The 18,033-nt window shown below is 41.2% G+C and overlaps 2 protein-coding genes across 2 annotated transcripts in view; one reads left to right on the top strand and one right to left on the bottom strand.

The window, feature by feature from the left end:
• PARP14 (poly(ADP-ribose) polymerase family member 14) overlaps positions 1 to 3,735 on the bottom strand; it is a 70,095-nt gene extending 66,360 nt beyond the window's left edge. Inside the window, exon 1 of the mRNA XM_043996424.1 lies at positions 3,434 to 3,735. Coding sequence (XP_043852359.1) covers positions 3,434 to 3,623 — 190 coding nt within the window. The 5' untranslated portion in view covers positions 3,624 to 3,735. The remainder of the gene's footprint in view (positions 1 to 3,433) is intronic.
• Positions 3,736 to 3,831: 96 nt separating this feature from the next.
• The window catches only part of PARP9 (poly(ADP-ribose) polymerase family member 9), a 46,072-nt gene continuing 31,870 nt past the window's right edge, over positions 3,832 to 18,033 (top strand). Inside the window, exons 1-3 of the mRNA XM_043990956.1 lie at positions 3,832 to 3,899; positions 9,435 to 9,491; positions 16,129 to 16,925. Coding sequence (XP_043846891.1) covers positions 9,443 to 9,491; positions 16,129 to 16,925 — 846 coding nt within the window. The 5' untranslated portion in view covers positions 3,832 to 3,899; positions 9,435 to 9,442. The remainder of the gene's footprint in view (positions 3,900 to 9,434; positions 9,492 to 16,128; positions 16,926 to 18,033) is intronic.

Below are 18,033 nucleotides of genomic sequence, written 5' to 3'. Positions count from 1 at the left end.
ACAATGCAAATACAGATGGGGTGATCTGATGGCCAGATTCTGCAATCAGGCACACTCCGGCAAGGGCCCTTCTGGCAGTGCTTGGGCAGTGTTCTCAGAGGAACAGAGAGAAGGCCTCCGTTGTGGAAGAGTAATCAGCTTAGTGGGTAGCCTGAAAGAAGGTTGACAGAGAAAGGAAGAACCAGGACCATTATTCCAGGGGTGTTGTTAAGCATCACGGAACGTCTAAATTGTCAGCCTATGAAAGATTCAGGTCAGCTGGCCTGGAACACTCAGTGGCTAGAGAGAGAATTCTTGTTATGCAAGAACAGTGCCATGAATACAGGGTTGGCAACTAAAAGCACAAGTTATAAAGGTGAAATCCTTGTGGAGGCAGGGATCAAAAGTCTTCAGACCCATTGACAGTGGGGTGACAAGTACATTCTCTCCTGCAGAGGCTTTTTTGTTTTTGTTTTTTTTGGTGAGGCAATTGGGGTTAAGTGACTTGCCCAGGGTCACACAGCTAGTAAGTGTCAAGTGTCTGAGATCATATTTGAACTCAGGTCTTCCCAATTCCAGGGCTGGTGCTTTATCCACTGCGCCACCTAGCTGCCCCCACAGTTACTGAAAAGTGTGCCGCTTTTTACTAAGATTAGGGTTAGATCATGTGAGATTGAGGACAGAAGTGAGAATGAGATTTGGGAACTGGCTGTAAGAAAGGTAATCCTATTATTGCCCCCAAAGAACAGAGGATTGGGGAACTTTCACCAGCAAGGAAGGAACTAGGAAGGTTTCAAGAGAAATGCAAGCAGTAGCCTGAAGATTCACTAGGGCAATGGCTGCTAAGGGCATCAAGCAATGAGCCTACACAGAGACCCTCTCTGAAGTAGTTTTATCGGCCTTGCAAGCTCTTAGAAGACTGACTTGTGGAGCCAACTAAATAGATGCTCCAGATGGAGATGACGCTTTATCCTGTTTTAAGTGACCAGGGTAGGTGTACTTGCAGTCATAAAGATCAGTTCATACTGAAATCCCACATGGGGATCTGCAAGGAAAGGAGGAAAATACCTAAAGGAAAGAGACTATAAGCACACGCCTTCCCTTACCATAACTGCCCACAGCCTATGATCAACCTGCACAAGGTTGAATGGCATAAGCTTTTAGCTATGGGTTACCCCTGTCAGGCAGGGTAGATGTAGAGGGATGTACTGATAAAATCTGAGTAGGAGATCAGGGTAGTGGTAGCTGGGGCAAATATTATTGTCTTCTGAGGATGGCTAAAGGAGGCATGCAGTGCCCACTACCCTGTTAGGTAGGCAGAGAATGTGATACCATCTTCTCCCAGACAGAGCTTTGTATGTGGCTCTTGAAACATCAGCCTATGGGGATGAGGCACTAATAAAGTTATATCATGAGAGCTGGGCAGTAGGGGTCCTTTTGTCCCACCCAAGCCTAAAGCATCTCTTAAAGCCCATGCCCCATTTAAATAGACCAGGTTCAGGGGGCAGCTAGATGACACAATGGATAAAGCACCAGACCTGGATTCAAGAGGACCTGAGTTCAAATTTGACCTCACAACCCTGGGCAAGTCACTTAACCCTCATTGGCTTGCAAAAAAACAAACAAAAAGTTAACCCAGACAAATGAGTCAGTCTGTCAACAAGCATTCATTAAGCACCTACTACATACCAAGTATTATGCTAGGTCCTGGGAACACAAATATAAATAGACAGTCCCTGCCTTCAAGGAGCTTACATTCTTTTTTTTTTTTTTTGCAGGGGCAATGAGGGTTAAGTGACTTGCCCAGGGTCACACAGCTAGTAAGCAGCAAGTGTCTGAGGCTGGATTTGAACTCAAGTCCCAAGGAGCTTACATTCTAATGGAGGAAAGGGGGTAGAGATGGATATTAGTCCTATAGCCTAGTCCAGAGCTAGAGAAAGTCCAGGGTGAAGGCTATAGAGGAATGAGATGTGGTTGACCTGGTATCTCCCTCAAATGGAGGTTCTTAAAAGAGCCATCAAATCAGAGAGTGAGTCCACCAAAAGTTATTACAATAAATGAATGTGAGGGCTGGAAAGAACTTCAGAATGAAGAGTCTAGGGCATGGTAGGGGAAGTAGAGTGAATTCTAGAGAGGAATGAGTCAGTGATGGCTGAGGCCTCCCTCAATGCTGTTAGAAAACAAAAAAACCCTCAACACTCGCCCTTCCTCCCCCAAACCCTTTCAGGAAATGAGTGGGCTGAACCATCTGAGTGGAAAGGAAATCTTAACTTTGTTTTACATCTGAATAGCAAAGTTATCTGAAAATACTCCTTTTTACCATTAACTTTACCCTTCCAGTGTCCTGCTATTTCAGTATCCTGACTTATCAAACGGATGATTTCACCTTCTTTAAAAGAAAGTTTGCCATTCACACTTCTGTTGGCTGATAATGTTCTAGAATATCTCTTAGCTTTAGATTTGACTTCATTGTCTCTTTTTACTGCTTTTCCTCACTGACACCGTTGCTCAGAATTTTAATGTAGAGGTGATTAAAGGTTTATCTGTTTTCTTCTTCTTCATTAATATTCTTCTCTGGAGCTTTCCTGAACCAAGCACTGACCCATGTGAAGGACAAGAGCTTGTAAATCAACCCTGAGAAAATGCAGGGTCAAAGGTTTGGGGAATACAGTGGATAGTGAGAACTGGGATGATCCAGATATAATCCTGGCCCCTCTTTCCCTGCGTTCCCCAACCACCCCTTGAAGAAACAGCTCAGGACTCCCTCAATTGGCAGCTCTTTTCCACTACTCGGACAACTTCTTCCCAGAGTTTGTGGGTTGAAGGGTGGTATTGTTGGGGGATTTCTGTCTTTCTAGAAACATTGAGGAGGTGAAACCACACAACTATGATGAATGTATACCTGCTACAAAGAGAATGGCTCCCTTGTTTTACTTGGCGGGAATCCTGAGCTCCTGAATGGACTTAAGAGGGGGGCCTTATCCAACCTAGTGAAATAAAGAGGCAGACCCTCAGAAGAGGCCTCTAAAGGGACAGAAATTTTTCTCTCCAATAGAGGCCACTAGGTAGTGCTGGGGCCAGAATCAGGAAGAACTGAGTTCCAATGTGTCCTCAGACATTTACTGGTCGATTGACCACGGGTAAGCTACTTAGCCTCTGCCTCAGTTTCTTCAACTGTAAAGTGGGGATACCTCTTACCTCCCCGAGTTGTTGCGAGAATTAAATGACAATGTTTGTAAAGAGCGTACGTAGCATGGTGCCTGGCACATAGTAGGCTTTATAGAAATGTAAGCTATTATTATTATTATTAATCCAAGCCGTGTTTCCCAGTGCCCCTTCTCCCGGCTCAGGTTGGGTGCACTTTGGTGCCCTCTCCCAGTTCACCCCGCTTCCCGCCGCCTTTCCTCCCAGGCCGGTCTCTGTCCAGCGGCTTTCGCAGCCCCTCCCTTCTCACCTTCTTTTTCCAAAAACTCTACCCAGAAAGTGCCTTCGGTGGGGCCGGCTTTGACCATGCACTCGCCTCCCCCGGACTTCCGCGGGCTCTGGAAATACTTTTGCAGTTTCCTCACCAGTCCAGAACAGAGCTCGGGGACCCCGACCAGGACCCGATAGTTCGGGCCTTGGGCGGCGCGGTCGGTGGCCATCGGGGCAGGGTCGGGACTTGTGATCCGAGGAGCCGGGGCTACGATGTTTGTTGGGCTCTGGAGGGAGTAACTGGCAAGCAGAGAGGGCAGAGGCGAGGGCCCAGTCGGCACTCCTTCCTTGCTCCTTAACCCAACTCCCCACGCCCCTCCTCTACACCTCCCCTTCCCCCCGCCCCGTGGTTTGCAAAAACTTTCAGTTTCGTTTCCCCGAAGTTCCTATCTTATTCCCAGCTTCACAATTATTTTCTCTGGTAGTTGCAGTCGACGCTACTTCAGGTAAGCAAAGGCTATCCTGGGGTCCTCTGGAGGGAGGGAAGAAAGACCATCCTGGACCTCATAAGTACTTTCTCCTGTCTCTTCCTCCTACCCCTCTGCGATCAACACACCTCCGGAACCTGGACCCCTGCTCACTTTCTTTGGGCTGATGGGACGGCGCTTGGGAAATGGGGTCAGCTCTGCTTTCAGGGTCATGTTTGGGGGAAGGGGATTCACATATAATATTATCTAATTTCCAGAAAACTTGAAGCCATGAAAAACACCATCTAGTGTTTCTTTTTTAAAAAGACGGCGTGTATTTATTGGTAGACCATCGTTCTGAATTCAGATAGAGCTTTAAAAGGCCAACCAGGAGCACCTTTCTTTTCCAAACCTTAGAGATTAGCTAGTTCGACGACCTAATATTAGAAAGGAGAGAAATGTGACTCAAAAATGTTATGATTCACCGAAGGTCCCACTAGGAAGGGAATAAGCATTTCTATAGAGCTTATCGTGTGCCGGGCACTGTGCTGTGCTCAACAAATATCTAGTTTGATCCTCAAAACCCTTTTGAGGTAGGTGCTGTTATCCCCATTTTGCAATTGAAACTGAAGGAAAACAGAGGTTAAGTGTCTTACTTAGGGTCAAACAGCTAGTGTCTATAGCTGGATTATAATTCGTTTCTTCCTGACACCAGACACAGCGCTCTACCCACTTAACTGCCTCTGGACTAAGGTGCTGAGCAGAGATTTTCAAACCCAGGTCAGCACAGTTCCCCTCGTTCCCACTTGTTCTTGTCATTCCCTCGAGGAGCTGGATATTTAACAACAAACTTGCTCTTGAATTAAACTGTGTTGTACCACTTATTTCCTGTGTACAGGAATGAACTTTGCATTACTATAAGGACTTTCATATAAATCTCTACATATTTGATTGTATAGAAACCTTTGGGGGAGGGGGAAAGAGAAGAATAACAGCCATACACCAGTCAATATATGGGAATAACTCAGTGCTTTAGAGGTTTGTATTTTCCCTCTGTCTGGTCCTATGATTTCATTACATGGGAAAACTCTATTCTCCTTATGTAAATAAGTGGAGGCACCTGGGTAGGTGCCTGGAGCACTGAGATTCCTTGGCCTTGGCATTCACCTAATAAGTGATTGAGGGAAGACTTTTATCCAAGTCTTCTTGACTCCAAGGCTGGCCCTTGATCCCCTATGCCAGGCTACCTCTCAATATTATGCTTAGAAAGGGTAATTTTCTTTCTTTCTTTCTTTCTTTTTTTTTTTTGCGGGGCAATTAGAGTTAAGTGACTTGTCCAGGGTCACATAGCTAGTAAGTGTCAAGTATCTGAGGCCGGATTTAAACTCAGGTCCTCCTGAATCCAGGGCGGGTGCTTTATCCACTGCCACCTAGCGGCCCCTACAAAGGATAATTTTAAAATGTATTGTTTGATTCTTCAGGCACTTTCATAGTTGGAGTATAAGTATTATCATTCTGATTGTATGAATAAGGGAAAAAACCTCAGAGCAAATCAATGATGAAGTAATTTGTTCAGGGTGACCCAAGTAATGGCACATATGGATTGAAAATTTTATTTTAAACATTTTATTCACAATTTTTTTTAAATCATGATTCCATATTTCTAATATATTTTCTCAAATTCAGTAGGTGAAATAGAAGGGCATCTTAAATAAAAAAGGTCTTGGGGAAAAGTTTTCTGAAATTTCCCAGTTTTAAATATGAACCTTCACACTATGTAGTTATATCAAAGGTATTGCTCATTCACCAATACATACTCCTCCAAACACACACACATATATATATATATATCCCCTAACAAAAAAGAAAAATCAACTGTATATTAACAGGCAGTAGGATACATATCTTTATTAGGTGCTATGTCCTGTAGAATACACCCATGCATGTCTTTATAAGGTGTTGTGTCCTGTTTTAAGTAACCTCTGCATATGCAAATGTAAATCCATCCAACAGAAAATGAATTCTGTTTTGGACATATTGAATTTGAGATGTCTTTGGGACATTTTTATGTAGAATTGTAGTCCCAGAAAGAGACTAAAGCTGTATGTATACATTTGGGAATCATCTGCATATGGATGATAATTGGATTCAAGGTAGCTAAGGATACTACCCAGTGAAATAATATAGAGAAAAGAGTAGAGAATACAAAATAGATCTCTGAGGAACAGATATCTACTAAGTATGACAAGAATGAGATCCAATCAGGGAGACTGAGGAGGGATAGGGCAGTTAAGAGAAGAATTATGAGATGGCAATATGATTAAAAATTCCAGAGAGAGAAAATATCTAGTAGAAAAAGGTGATCAACAGTGTCAAGTATATTGTAGAAGTCAAGAAATTTGAGGACTTTTAAAATGTCATTAGATTTGTTAAAGAGCTCATTGGAGCGGGCAGCTAGGTGTCACAGTGGATAAAGCACCCACCCTAGATTCAGGAGGACCTGAGTTCAAATCCAGCCTCAGACACTTGACACTTACTAGCTGTGTGACCCTGGGCAAGTCACTTAACCCTCACTGCTCCACCAAAAAAAAAAAAGAGCTCATTGGTAACCTTGGGGAAAGCAATTTCAGTTAAACACTGAAGCAAGAAGCCTTATTTTCATTACAAGAGAGCCGCAAGAGAAGGGGGATCTATCTAGTATGTAAAGCCTTCTCAAGGAATTTAGCAGAGAAGGGAGGGAGAGACAACGAGATGGTATAACCTAATGAGGATTTTTTGAGGGTGGAGTGGAGGGAATATGAATATGTAGGCAGAAAGGAAAGAATTAATAGATAGAAACTGAAGATTAGAGAGAATAGAGATCATGGTGGGGTCACCACCTGGAGAAGATGGGAATGAATGGGGTTAAGGGTGCATGTAGATGGTTTGGTCTTGACCAAGAGAAGAGCTATCTCATCAGAGATTGAAGTGAAGGAGAAGATAGTAAGGAAGAATAATTTCAGAGTGGTATCAGATGTGGAAAAAGGGAAAAGTCTTCAGCTGAGAGAATAGGAGAGTGGTGTTATGGAAAGGTTGAGGGAAACAAGAAAGGTTTGGAACATTCTATTTCTTCCTCCCCCAACAAACCTTCCCCTTTCCTCTCTGATGCCCACTGTACCCTTCTCGAAAGTAAAGATTGTCTCCTTTTTGCTCTTGTATCCCTGGTAGCTGACACAGTGCTTGATAGTAGTGCATAGTAGCTACTAATACATGTTGGTTTAACTGGATTATTCTGAGGATTTTTGAGTGTCCAGCATTTTAAAGTAGCAAGCCTAACATACTTGGTTAGTTCCTTGAATGTATAACCTCCAAATGTCTTCTGAACGGGTTCTCTAGGCCTTTTCTTCTCATCTGGAGACTATTGGCAGTAGATAGAATGACTTTTTTCAAAGGTCAATTACAAATTCAAAGAACTAGAGAAGAAAACAGAGGAGAAAAAAGTGGGGTAAAGAGAGCCAGTTCTTTTTCTTCTTTGTATCTTTAAGCACAGGGCACAGTGCTTTATCCATTATTGGACACTTAATGGAATAGTTTATTAAAAGAAAAATCTTCCATCAGGCTTTGTCCTTAATACTGAAACAAACTGGGGCAGCTAGATGACACAGTGGATAGAGCACCGGCCCTGGAGTCAGGAGTACCTGAATTCAAATCCGGCCTCAGACACTTAACACTTACTAGCTGTGTGACCCTGGGCAAGTCACTTAACCCCAATTGTCTCACTAAAAAAACCAAATGAAACAAACTAAGGTAGAGAAAATTGAAAGGAGTTCATTAAGCATCCAAAGGCAACAAGGCATTGAGAGCCAATGGGTGACAATTTCAAACTACCTGCTCCTTTTATAGACAATATTTCATAATAAGAACAAGACAATCCTGATGGGTAAATGTTTCCTAAAGGGGATGGGTCATTGCATTTCAGCTCTTCCCCCATTAGTGCATCTTAGGGAAAGGAGATGAGAGAGATAAGGGGGATAGCATGAAAATACAGGCGACAGGTGATAGATACCTAGGATGAGGAGATAGGATCAAAGTACTTGCTGCCCCTCTCAACAGACTGGTTCACACATATCCAAAGATATGTGAGACTGAAAATAATGGATGTAGTCATTTGGACTGACTCAGTACAAATTTCAATATGTTGGAGATGTATTTATATAATATATACCTATGCATGTGTATATGAGTTAGTACAGTTGGATAGGGTCACAGTTCTGAAATTTTCCAGTTTTCAGACACTTTGGCAGTGAGGAAAACGATGAAACATTAATCTGCCCACTGCCCTTTGTTGTTGTCCTCCAAGAGAACCAATCTTATCATGAGGGTGATGTCTTAACTTGTGGATGAATTGGATTTAAGTGAGACAGGGCTGGGAAAAGTTAGCCTCACTCTCTCCTCCAGTCATCTAAGTGAGGTGGAATAGGATGCATTGGGTCACCTTGGTCTTTCTAAATTAAAGTCTTTCTTAGGCCTCAGTTTTCTGAGGCAATGTCCATTCAATGACTCAGAGCTAGGTAAGAATTGAGACAAAAGATGACCTAATTTACTCTTTAAAAAAATCCATCTGAGAGGAGAAGACAGAGTTTCTGACTAGAACAGAAGACAATGGCTATTTACACTTATTCCATGTCATTAAAATCTAAGCAATGAGCCATGTAGGCTTGGGCTGGAGGCTATTGGCCATTCAATGAAAGACAAAGTGATTTGATTTGACACAGATGATAAAGGGGAAGTGAGGTGCTTTAGTGGATTGAGCACTACCCTCAGACGCACTAGCTTTGTGACCCTGGGCAAGTCACAACCATGTTTGCCTCAGTTTTCCTTGTCTGTAAAATGAGCTGGAGAAGGAAATGGCAAACCATTCCAGTATCTTTGCCAAGAAAACTCCAAATGGACAGAGACATGACTGGGAAAAAGCAAACAAACAATGACAAAAAGCAAAACTACTGAACTGATGTTAATAGAATCAGAGATTCAGAGCTGGAAGGGATCCCAGAGGCCTAGTCAAAGTCTCCATTTTACAAATGAAGAAACATACCCCAGATAAGTCAGAGGAAGGTTATCCAGTGGCCAGGTCAGGATTTGAAGTCAGATCCTCTGGCTCCAACTCTAATCTGCTTTTCCCTGTGTGCATTGTGTGATACCTAATACCAAGCATTTCTCACTTTTCTCACCCTCCCCCCAATTTTTATGTACAAATTTTAAAAATATTTTATATTTATTTTTATATCCTCTCTGTCCTTTTCCCCCAGAGTATTTGTGTTTTTTAGTTGTTAACCAGATAAAAATCTGGAATTAGTATGAATGTATTTGAAAATCCAGCTGAACCTACTTCTGCAATGCAGATTTCATTATATCAGTGCTTCATTGTCTCTTTGTCCACTTCTCCTCCAGGCCCCAGGTGGTCACCTCTACAAAGTGAAAGATCGAAAAACCTTGTCAAAGTTATTTTTTTTTTAAATGCCACATTGAGTCTGTACTTGTTCAAGATTTCAAAAAGTATTTTATTGATTTCTTTTGTGTTTTTTTTAAATTAAGGCAACATTATGGACTTGATTTCCTTAGGACATCTGGAATCCATGGGCTCTGCCAAAGGTGAGAGAAATATTTGCTGCTTCTTCCTTCTGTGACACTGGTGCTGTAAAGACTTTTGTGTGGTTAGTGACAATCATTATCAAGACACTATCAGTCGGGGCAGCTAGGTGGTGCAGTGGATAGAGCACCGGCCTTGGAGTCAGGAGGACCTGAGTTCAAATCCGGGCTCAGACACTTAACACACACTTACTAGCTGTGTGACCCTGGGCAAGTCACTTAACCCCAATTGCCTCACTTAAAAAAGAAAAAAAAGACACTATCAGTCGTTGACTTTTTTTGGGGGGGGGGCAAGGCAATTGGGGTTAAGTGATTTGCCCAGGGTCACACAGCTAGTGTCAAGTGTCTGAGGCCAAATTTGAACTCAGGTCCTCCTGACTCCAGGGCCGGTGCTTTATCCACTGTGCCACCTAGCTGCCCCCATTTAATTTTTTTTTTTTTGGCAGGCATTGACTTCTACCATGAGGGTGAGATACCTATATAAATGCTAGTATATTAAGGTTTTGAAAATGCTTTGCATGTATTTTCTCAGTTAATCCTCTCAACTTGGTGATGTAGATGCTATTATCACCAATTTAAAAATAATGGAAATTGAGAAGCAGTTAGGGTTCAGTTACTTATGCAAGGTCACACAGCCTGAGGCTGAATTTGAACTTGGATCTTCTGACTGCAAGTCTAGTACTTTATCTACTCTACTACCAAGTTGCTTCAAGCCTGTCACACTACCAAGAGTTCAGAAATCAAAACAATCAAATAAAAGAACAAAGCAAACATCTACATATGGAGTATGAATAACATTATCTTCATGGTGATGAATTTAAAAATTAAGAAAAAAGCATACTGTAATTCATCCATATAAAGGATGTTGATCAGTGACGATTGCTTCCTTTCTATTCATTTCTAGAACTGAATAACCATATGGAAATGGCAGCCTTTGATCTTGGCCATGAATAAAAATACCTACACTTAAACATTATAGTGAACTTTTTTCAAATTAAATTAATTGTTTTCCAGTTAACAAAAATTAATATTTTTCCCCTCACACTTATTCCTCTCAAACCAATGGTGTGTGGGGCAGAGACCCTTTACAACAAATATGCATAATAAGAAAAAAATCTTGTACTGACCATATCTTATTCTCCATTCTGAATCCACCACTATTCTGTCCAGAGATTCTTAAGTATTTTTAAGTTTTTGTCAGAGTTTCTAAGTCTTCAAAGTTGTTTGTCTTTACCATGTTGTTACTGTGCAAACTGTGCACCTTATTGTGCTCACTACATTCTTCTTCAGTCCATACAAGTCTTCTTAATGTTAGGAGATTTAGAAGATGGCCCCTTTTCCATGGTAGCATGTCTAAATTTATATAAAGTATGACCTTGGATCTACATGTGAAAGTTGCTTTGTGCTAAGATACCTGTCTGTCATATCTGGCATCCAAGTTGTCAGATAGCTTAGGAAAGTTTCCATTTTTATTATTTTGATGATTGTTGATGTTGTTCATCCTTCATTCTTAGAGAGGACCAATGACATTTTTAGGGTGATGTCTTGACTTGCAAGTGAATTGGATTGAAGTGAGGCAGGTCTCTGCAAAGTTGACCTCACTTTCTCCTACAGGATCACTGGGGTCTAGTGTCAAGACAAGAGTCAAGTTGACTTGCAATGGCCCCATTTTGAAGATTAGAATTTGTAGCATATGCAAAAGGATTAATAACAAAGATACTGATCAAATCAGCAAATTTTATACAAGGTTGAATGGTTTATAGGTAATGAAAACATTCTCTTTTTAATTTTCTATGCTCAACAAGAGGAGAGTCTAAAATTCTGTTCCATCAGTGGAGACTAGAACCTACATTTTCTCATTCCCACTCTCCCAAGCCACCAGGTTACTCAAATCATTAACTCTTATTTAAGTTTCTTATATTATGAGTAACAAAAGGACTAGTTTTAAAATCCCAGAAATGTTGATCAGGACCTTCAAAGTGATTCCAGTGCAAAAATGTTACCTCTGGAGTAAATTAAATGCTCTTGATCCCTTCTGTGGCACTGGAGAGTTCTAGCAGTGCAACAAGGATACTGTACAACTGGTGTTCTAAGGTGAACCCCTTCACTTTAAAGCTGGTGATATCATGGAGTGTCCTCAGTTGGAATTCCTTGGCAGCAAGCCCAGACTACAGACTGCCTGTTTCTGAAAGGGCAATCAGTTTTGGATAGGCAGGGTCTCAAAGCTAGGGTGGATGTGCATAGGCTAGATGGCTCCAATGAACTTTAAGACAACTAATGTCCTATGTTTGTCTCGGAGACCATGGCAACCATTAACTTCTTGTTGTTCAGCCATTTCAGTCCTGTCTGACTCTGTTGATCCTGTTTGGGCTTTTCTTGGCAAAGACACCACAGTGATTTGCCATTTCTTTCTCCAACTCATTTTACAGATGAGGAAATTGAGGCAAACACGGTGAAGTGACTTGCTCTGTCACACAGCTAGGAAGAGTCTGAGACCAGATTTGAACTCAGAAAAAGGAGTCTTCCTGACTCCATGCCTGGCACTCTATTCACTATGCCACCTAGCTGCCCCAACAAGCCACACCTAATAGATCCTTTTAAGTTAGGTTATGCTTTACCCTCTGGTTGACACACTTCATGCCATGCTTGAAAAAGGCCTTTTGAGACAATACTGCTACCAGCTGAGGGAATTTCTGTTTTGGTTCCAACTAATCAGGAGACAAAATTCCTCAGCAGAATTCCCTCATTTACCAAATGAAATATCTGAATAGGAGAATGTCTGTAATAAGCAGTCACAAAGCTGGATTGTCTACACACTAAATAGCCCAGTGCAGAGCACTTATAATTTAATCAACACAACTTAATTTACCTATTAGCAAATGACTTGGCCTCTCTGGGCAAGGCAGTTTGGTGTAGTGGAATTAACACTGAAGTCAGAATCAAGATACTTGAGTTTGGTTCTTGGTTGTTCTGCTACTAACTAGATGTGTAACTTGAAGGAAATCATTTCCCCTTTCTGGGCCTCAGTTTCATCATCTGTAAAATTAGGCATTTGGATTGGATGACTGCCAAGGCTCCTTCCGATTCTATGAGCCTATCTCTTACTTTTGTCATAATTTAAAATACTATCTTCTGAGTGGTCTTTGTCCACTATATCCTTCCATCCCTGGTCTTTGTAGACTCCTTGTGATGATAAAGTTTTTAGGACTTTATTATCCTAATAAATGCAAACATTTTAACATTGTCTTTTATTTCATTAAATATTAATTTTTCTTCCCTGAAGGATCACACTCAGTTTTGCTGGGTAGATTCTTCTTGGTTGTAACCTAGCTCCTTTGCCTTCTGGAATATCATTTTAGGCCCTCCACTCCTTAATGTGGTAGGTGCTAACAAAATTGTGTGGCTCCACGGTATTTGAATGGTTTCTTTCTGACTGCTTGCAATATTTTCTCTTTGACCCGGGAGCCCTAGAATTTGACTAGAATATTCCTGAGAGTTTTATTTTGGAATCTTTTTCAGGAAGTGATTGGTGGATTCTTTCAGTTTCTGGTTTACCCTTTGGTTCTAAGATATCAGGGCAATTTTCCTTTGTAATGTCTTGAAATATGATGTCTAGGCTCTTTCTTTGATCATGGCTTTTAGATAGTTCAATAATATTAAAATTATTTTTCCTCAATATATTTTCCATGTCAGTTGTTTCTCCAATGAGATAGTTCACATTTTCTTCTATTTTTTTCATTCTTTTGACTTTTTTTTGTTGTTTCTTGATGTTTCATGGAGTTAACTTCAACTTGCCCAATTCTGATTTTTAAGGAAATATTTTCTTCAGTGAAGAAAATACATCGTTTTCCATTTATCCAACTGTGTTTTAAAAGTTATTATTTTCTTTGGTATTTTTTATGCCTCTTTATTATTACTGTTGTTGTTTTTACCAAATTGTTAATTGTCTTTTCTTTTCTTTTTTTGTGGGGCAATTGAGGTTAAGTGACTTGCCCAAGGTCACACAGCTAGTAAGTGTCAAGTGTCTAAGCCGGATTTGAACTCAAGTCCCCCTGAATCCAGGGCTGGTGCTTTATCCACTGTGCCACCTAGCTGCCCCTGTTGTCTTTTCATAATTTTCTTTATCTCTCTCAATTCTTTTCCCAGTTTTTCTCTATTACTCCTATGTGATTTTTTTTTTCCTATTTGATTTTTTTGGGGGTGAGGCAATAGGGGTTAAGTGACTTGCCCAGGGTCACACAGCTAGTAAGTGTTAAGTGTCTGAGGCTAGATTTGAACTCAGGTCCTCCTGACTTCAGGGCCAGTGTTCTATCCACTGCACCACCTTTCCTATTTGATTTTAAAAAATCTCCCCCCACCCCCCCTTTCTTTAGCTCTTCTAGGAATGGTTTTTAGGCTTGTGTCCAATCTGCATTTTTTTCTTTGAGGCTTTTCTTGTAGGCGTTTCCACATTTTTGTCTTCATCTAAATTTGTGTCTTGATCTTTCCTCTTAACACAGTAGGTTTTTATGGTCAGGTTCTTTTTTGTTTGTTTGCTCACTTTTTTTCAGCCTGTTTCCGACTTTGAACTTCAAGTTACAGTTGGGCTAGGCTCCCCTGGTGTGGAGCACTATCCCAAGCTTTAGGCTTTTTCAGGCTGCTGTTTTTACAACTAATTCTGGGGGTTTATAAGCATTCAGTGCTTCCAAGGTGGTGTGATTCAAGGAGAGATGTAATCATTGCTCTCCTGGTCTGTGCTCTGATCCTGACCTAGGAAAGGCCCCTCCTCCCCTGAAGTCAGAAATGCTAGTGCTCATCTCTGCTCTGGGACTGTGACCAGGGCCCCTTTTCAAACACAAGCTCTCCTCTCTGCCCTGGAATTGAAATGGGGAACTGGGTATGTACAATAGAGTTGCTAAGAGCGAAATGTACTGTATACAAAATAACAGCAATAGTGGGGGATGATCTGCTGGGAAGCATGTGATTATTTTCTGCAAGGCAATGATCCAATATAACCCTGAAAGACTTATGAAGATTGCAGCTGATCTGCAGAGAAAGAACTGATAGTATCTGAAAACAGATAGAAACACATTTAAAATTTTTTTTTCTTTTCCTCTTTGACAATTCCTTAATCTGAAGTTTTGGGTTTTTTTGACTGTTTTCTCTCACAACTAGCTAATACGGGAATTTTTCCATGACAACTCATGTATAACTTACTTTGAATTGCTTGAGTTCTTGTGGGTGGGGGGTGGGAATGGAGGGGGGAAGAGAAGTTGGAACACAAAGTTTTAAAAAAATTGATGTTAAAATTTTGTTTTTACATATATTTTGGAAAATAAAATTCTATTAAATACTATAGAGCTGCTAAACCATGCCTAGTCCTGTGCCTAGTGCTAGCATAGGAGTTCCCTATAATCTCTTTCTGACCATTTGTCTGATACCCTTACCATCTCTGGGCTAAGAGTTCCTGAAGTTGCTGCTGCTGCTCTTACCTCCAAATCTCATGGCTAGTATTGCTGCAGGGTGCATTCTAGGTCACCCCCACCTCAGTGTCACCTATCCTTCTGACCCCCTAAGTTATTTTGGGTACCAAAAATGTCTCACCATGACCTGTTTTAGAACTATGCCACTCTGGGGCAGCTGGGTAGCGCAGTGGATAAAGCACAAGTCCTGGATTTAGGAGGACCTGAGTTCAAATTCAGCCTCAGACACTTGACACTTACTAGCTGTGTGACCCTGGGCAAGTCACTTAACCCTCATTGCCCCACAACAAAACAAAACAAAAACAAACAAAAAAATTTATGCCACTCTGGAATTCAATTCAAAGTTGTTTGGAGGGGAAATATCAGGAGACCTTGCCTGTAGTGCTTCCTCTACTCCACCATCTTGGCCTTGCCTTGAGCACAGTACCTTATACATAAGATGCTTGGTAAATTTTTCATTTAGTTAGACTTTTATTGTTTATTTAGTCATTTATGGTCATCCTTTCTAGCTTTTCTTTTTTCTCCAAATTTGTTTGAATCATACAGTGTTCCAAAGCAGTTGTTTACCATTCAAAATAGATAGGATGACCTTTCTTTTAAAAATTCTTTGTTCAGATGTCTCCACAGAGGAGAAATGGGAAGGTGGAATCTTTTCCACAAATTCTTAAAGGCTGTGGACTTGAAAAATTCTTATTAAGCAGCACCTAGGAATGAGAATGACTGGACAAAGGATCTTATATATTTTCCTCTTGCCTAAGACAGCATGTAAAACTTTCTCTGTGTGTACAAATTATGCCCCCATACTATACCTCTGGAGTGTGGCTACCAAGGTGGGTCAGTTGATCATTTCATTTGTAGTGATAAATAGAAGGATCTTGTTGTAGTTACAGGAGGGTTATCTGACTTCTTGTTTGTTTTTGGTGAGGCAGTTGGGGTTAAGTGACTTGCCCAGGGTCACACAGCTAGTAAGTGTTAAGTGTCTGGAGCCAGATTTGAACTCAGGTATCTCCTGAATCCAGGGCTGGTGCTCTATCCACTGTGACACCTAGCTGCCCCTTATCTTCCTTCTTACAAGTAAGGAACACAGTTTCTTGGTTGAAAGAAGATTTATGCTTCACTTTTCCTAATTTCCATTGAAAGACTGGCTTATCAATCATTTCCTGTTTTACATTCCATAGGCCTCATGGAGCAGAAGAGTCTACAAATTACCATTGACAACGATAACTTAAGAATCTTGAAAAGTTGTGAATCTTTGTTCAATAACGTCATCGACAAGAAGTTTCAATGTATCAGTAACCTGGAAAGTGCCATGAATTCTGCCAAAATCTACAGAACAATGTTGCTATCCCAAATAGAGTTGTCTGTCTGGAAAGATGATCTCACCAGACATCCTGTGGATGCTGTGGTTAATGCTGCCAATGAATACCTTTCCCATGCAGGAGGTCTGGCCTTGGCCCTGTTGAGGGCAGGAGGGCCTGTTGTTGCACAGGAGAGTGAAGAAATGATCAGGCGTGTAGGAAAAGTACCAACTGGTCAAATAGCTGTAACAGGAGGAGGCCAGCTTCCCTGTTCCCAGATCATCCATGCTGTTGGACCACAGTGGAGTATGACAAATGCACAAAGATGTTGCTTCGAACTTAGAGAAGCCATTTTAAATATTCTGAATCATGTAGTCAATGAACCTGGCATAAAGACAGTGGCAATCCCTGCATTAAGCTCTGGGATTTTTGGCTTCCCTCTGGATATGTGTGCAGACATTATTGTAAATACGATTTTGCTATTTCCTAATTTTCAAAGCAACAGTACCTTAAAAGAAATCCACCTGGTGAGCAATGAGGAACCCACTGTGGCTGCATTTAAAAGAAGCTGTGAAAAGATTCTGAGTGGGAACATACCAGCAACCCCACCTTTAGCTTCCATTACCCTCAACAATGTGAACCTCCAGATTATAGAGGGGTTCATTGAGAAGCAGCAGGTAAATCTGGGGATCTGTAAGCTAACACCCTCCTCCTTTGTGGACTGTTAGCTAGGAAGAATTTCTGAACACCTATCTACAAAGCCTCTACTCAACGAGAGCAAATACAAAGGAAATAGAACAATCAGTTCCTCCATAGAGATGCTTATAGTATAAAATATGGGTACAATAGGGGAAACAAAGCACATTTATATGGAAGTGCAAGAGGAGAGTGCACAAGAAATAGACAATGAAAGAGTGCCAACCTAATATATACATATTCAAGGCATGTAAAGAAAGGATCAAGTTGAGGATAGTTAATCAAGAAAATCTCAGAGAAGTGACCTTAGAATTAAATCTTGAAGAAAGAGATGGATGTGGATTGGCAAGAGGAAGGCCATCCTAGATGGGTAGAATACTTTCATAGAGGGCAGGGAGGAAGAAACATATAGTGTGAGAGGTGTCAGCTCAGCTCATGTGGAGGAGCCAAATTGGGGATTATCACTTTCAAATAGTATTTCATGTATGCAAAAAATGTCTGATCAGGGGAAAGCTGGGTGGCACAGTGGATAAAGCACCAGCCCTGGGATTCAGGAGGACCTGAGTTAAAATCTGACCTCACACACTTGACACTTAACTAGCTGCGTGACCCTGGGCAAGTCACTTAACTTTCTTTGCCCCCCACAAAACAAACAAACAAAAAAAAGTCTGATCATCATATGACCCTAAACGAGGTGCTGCACAAAATAGAGGGGATGACTTAAATGTAACTGTTATGACAAATGAAGGCTGATTCTCTTGGACATTGTATTTGATGTCCTTATTCACTAGTCAGCTAATAGTCACTAAAATTTTATTAAGCTCCTCTTATGCACCAGGCATCATGTGAAGTACAGGGGAATACAAAGAAAGATCAAAGACAGTCCTTGCTATCTAATGGGGGAGACAACCTGCAAATAGCTATGAACAATTAAGATGTGCACAAGATAAATTTCCCTGTGCACACAAAATATGTTTGTATGGGACCTTCTGGTTCCTCTTGCTGCGTAACTGCAGTATGACTATCAAGGTGGACCATTTGGAGAGGTGGGCACTGGGAAAGAAGTGACAAAATGTTTCTCATGCATCC

This window comes from Dromiciops gliroides, chromosome 3, assembly GCF_019393635.1.
Source record: "Dromiciops gliroides isolate mDroGli1 chromosome 3, mDroGli1.pri, whole genome shotgun sequence".
NCBI classification, from domain to species: Eukaryota; Metazoa; Chordata; class Mammalia; order Microbiotheria; family Microbiotheriidae; genus Dromiciops; species Dromiciops gliroides.
Note: the sequence above shows the minus strand (reverse complement) of the source record. Positions and strands in the feature narration are given on the sequence as shown.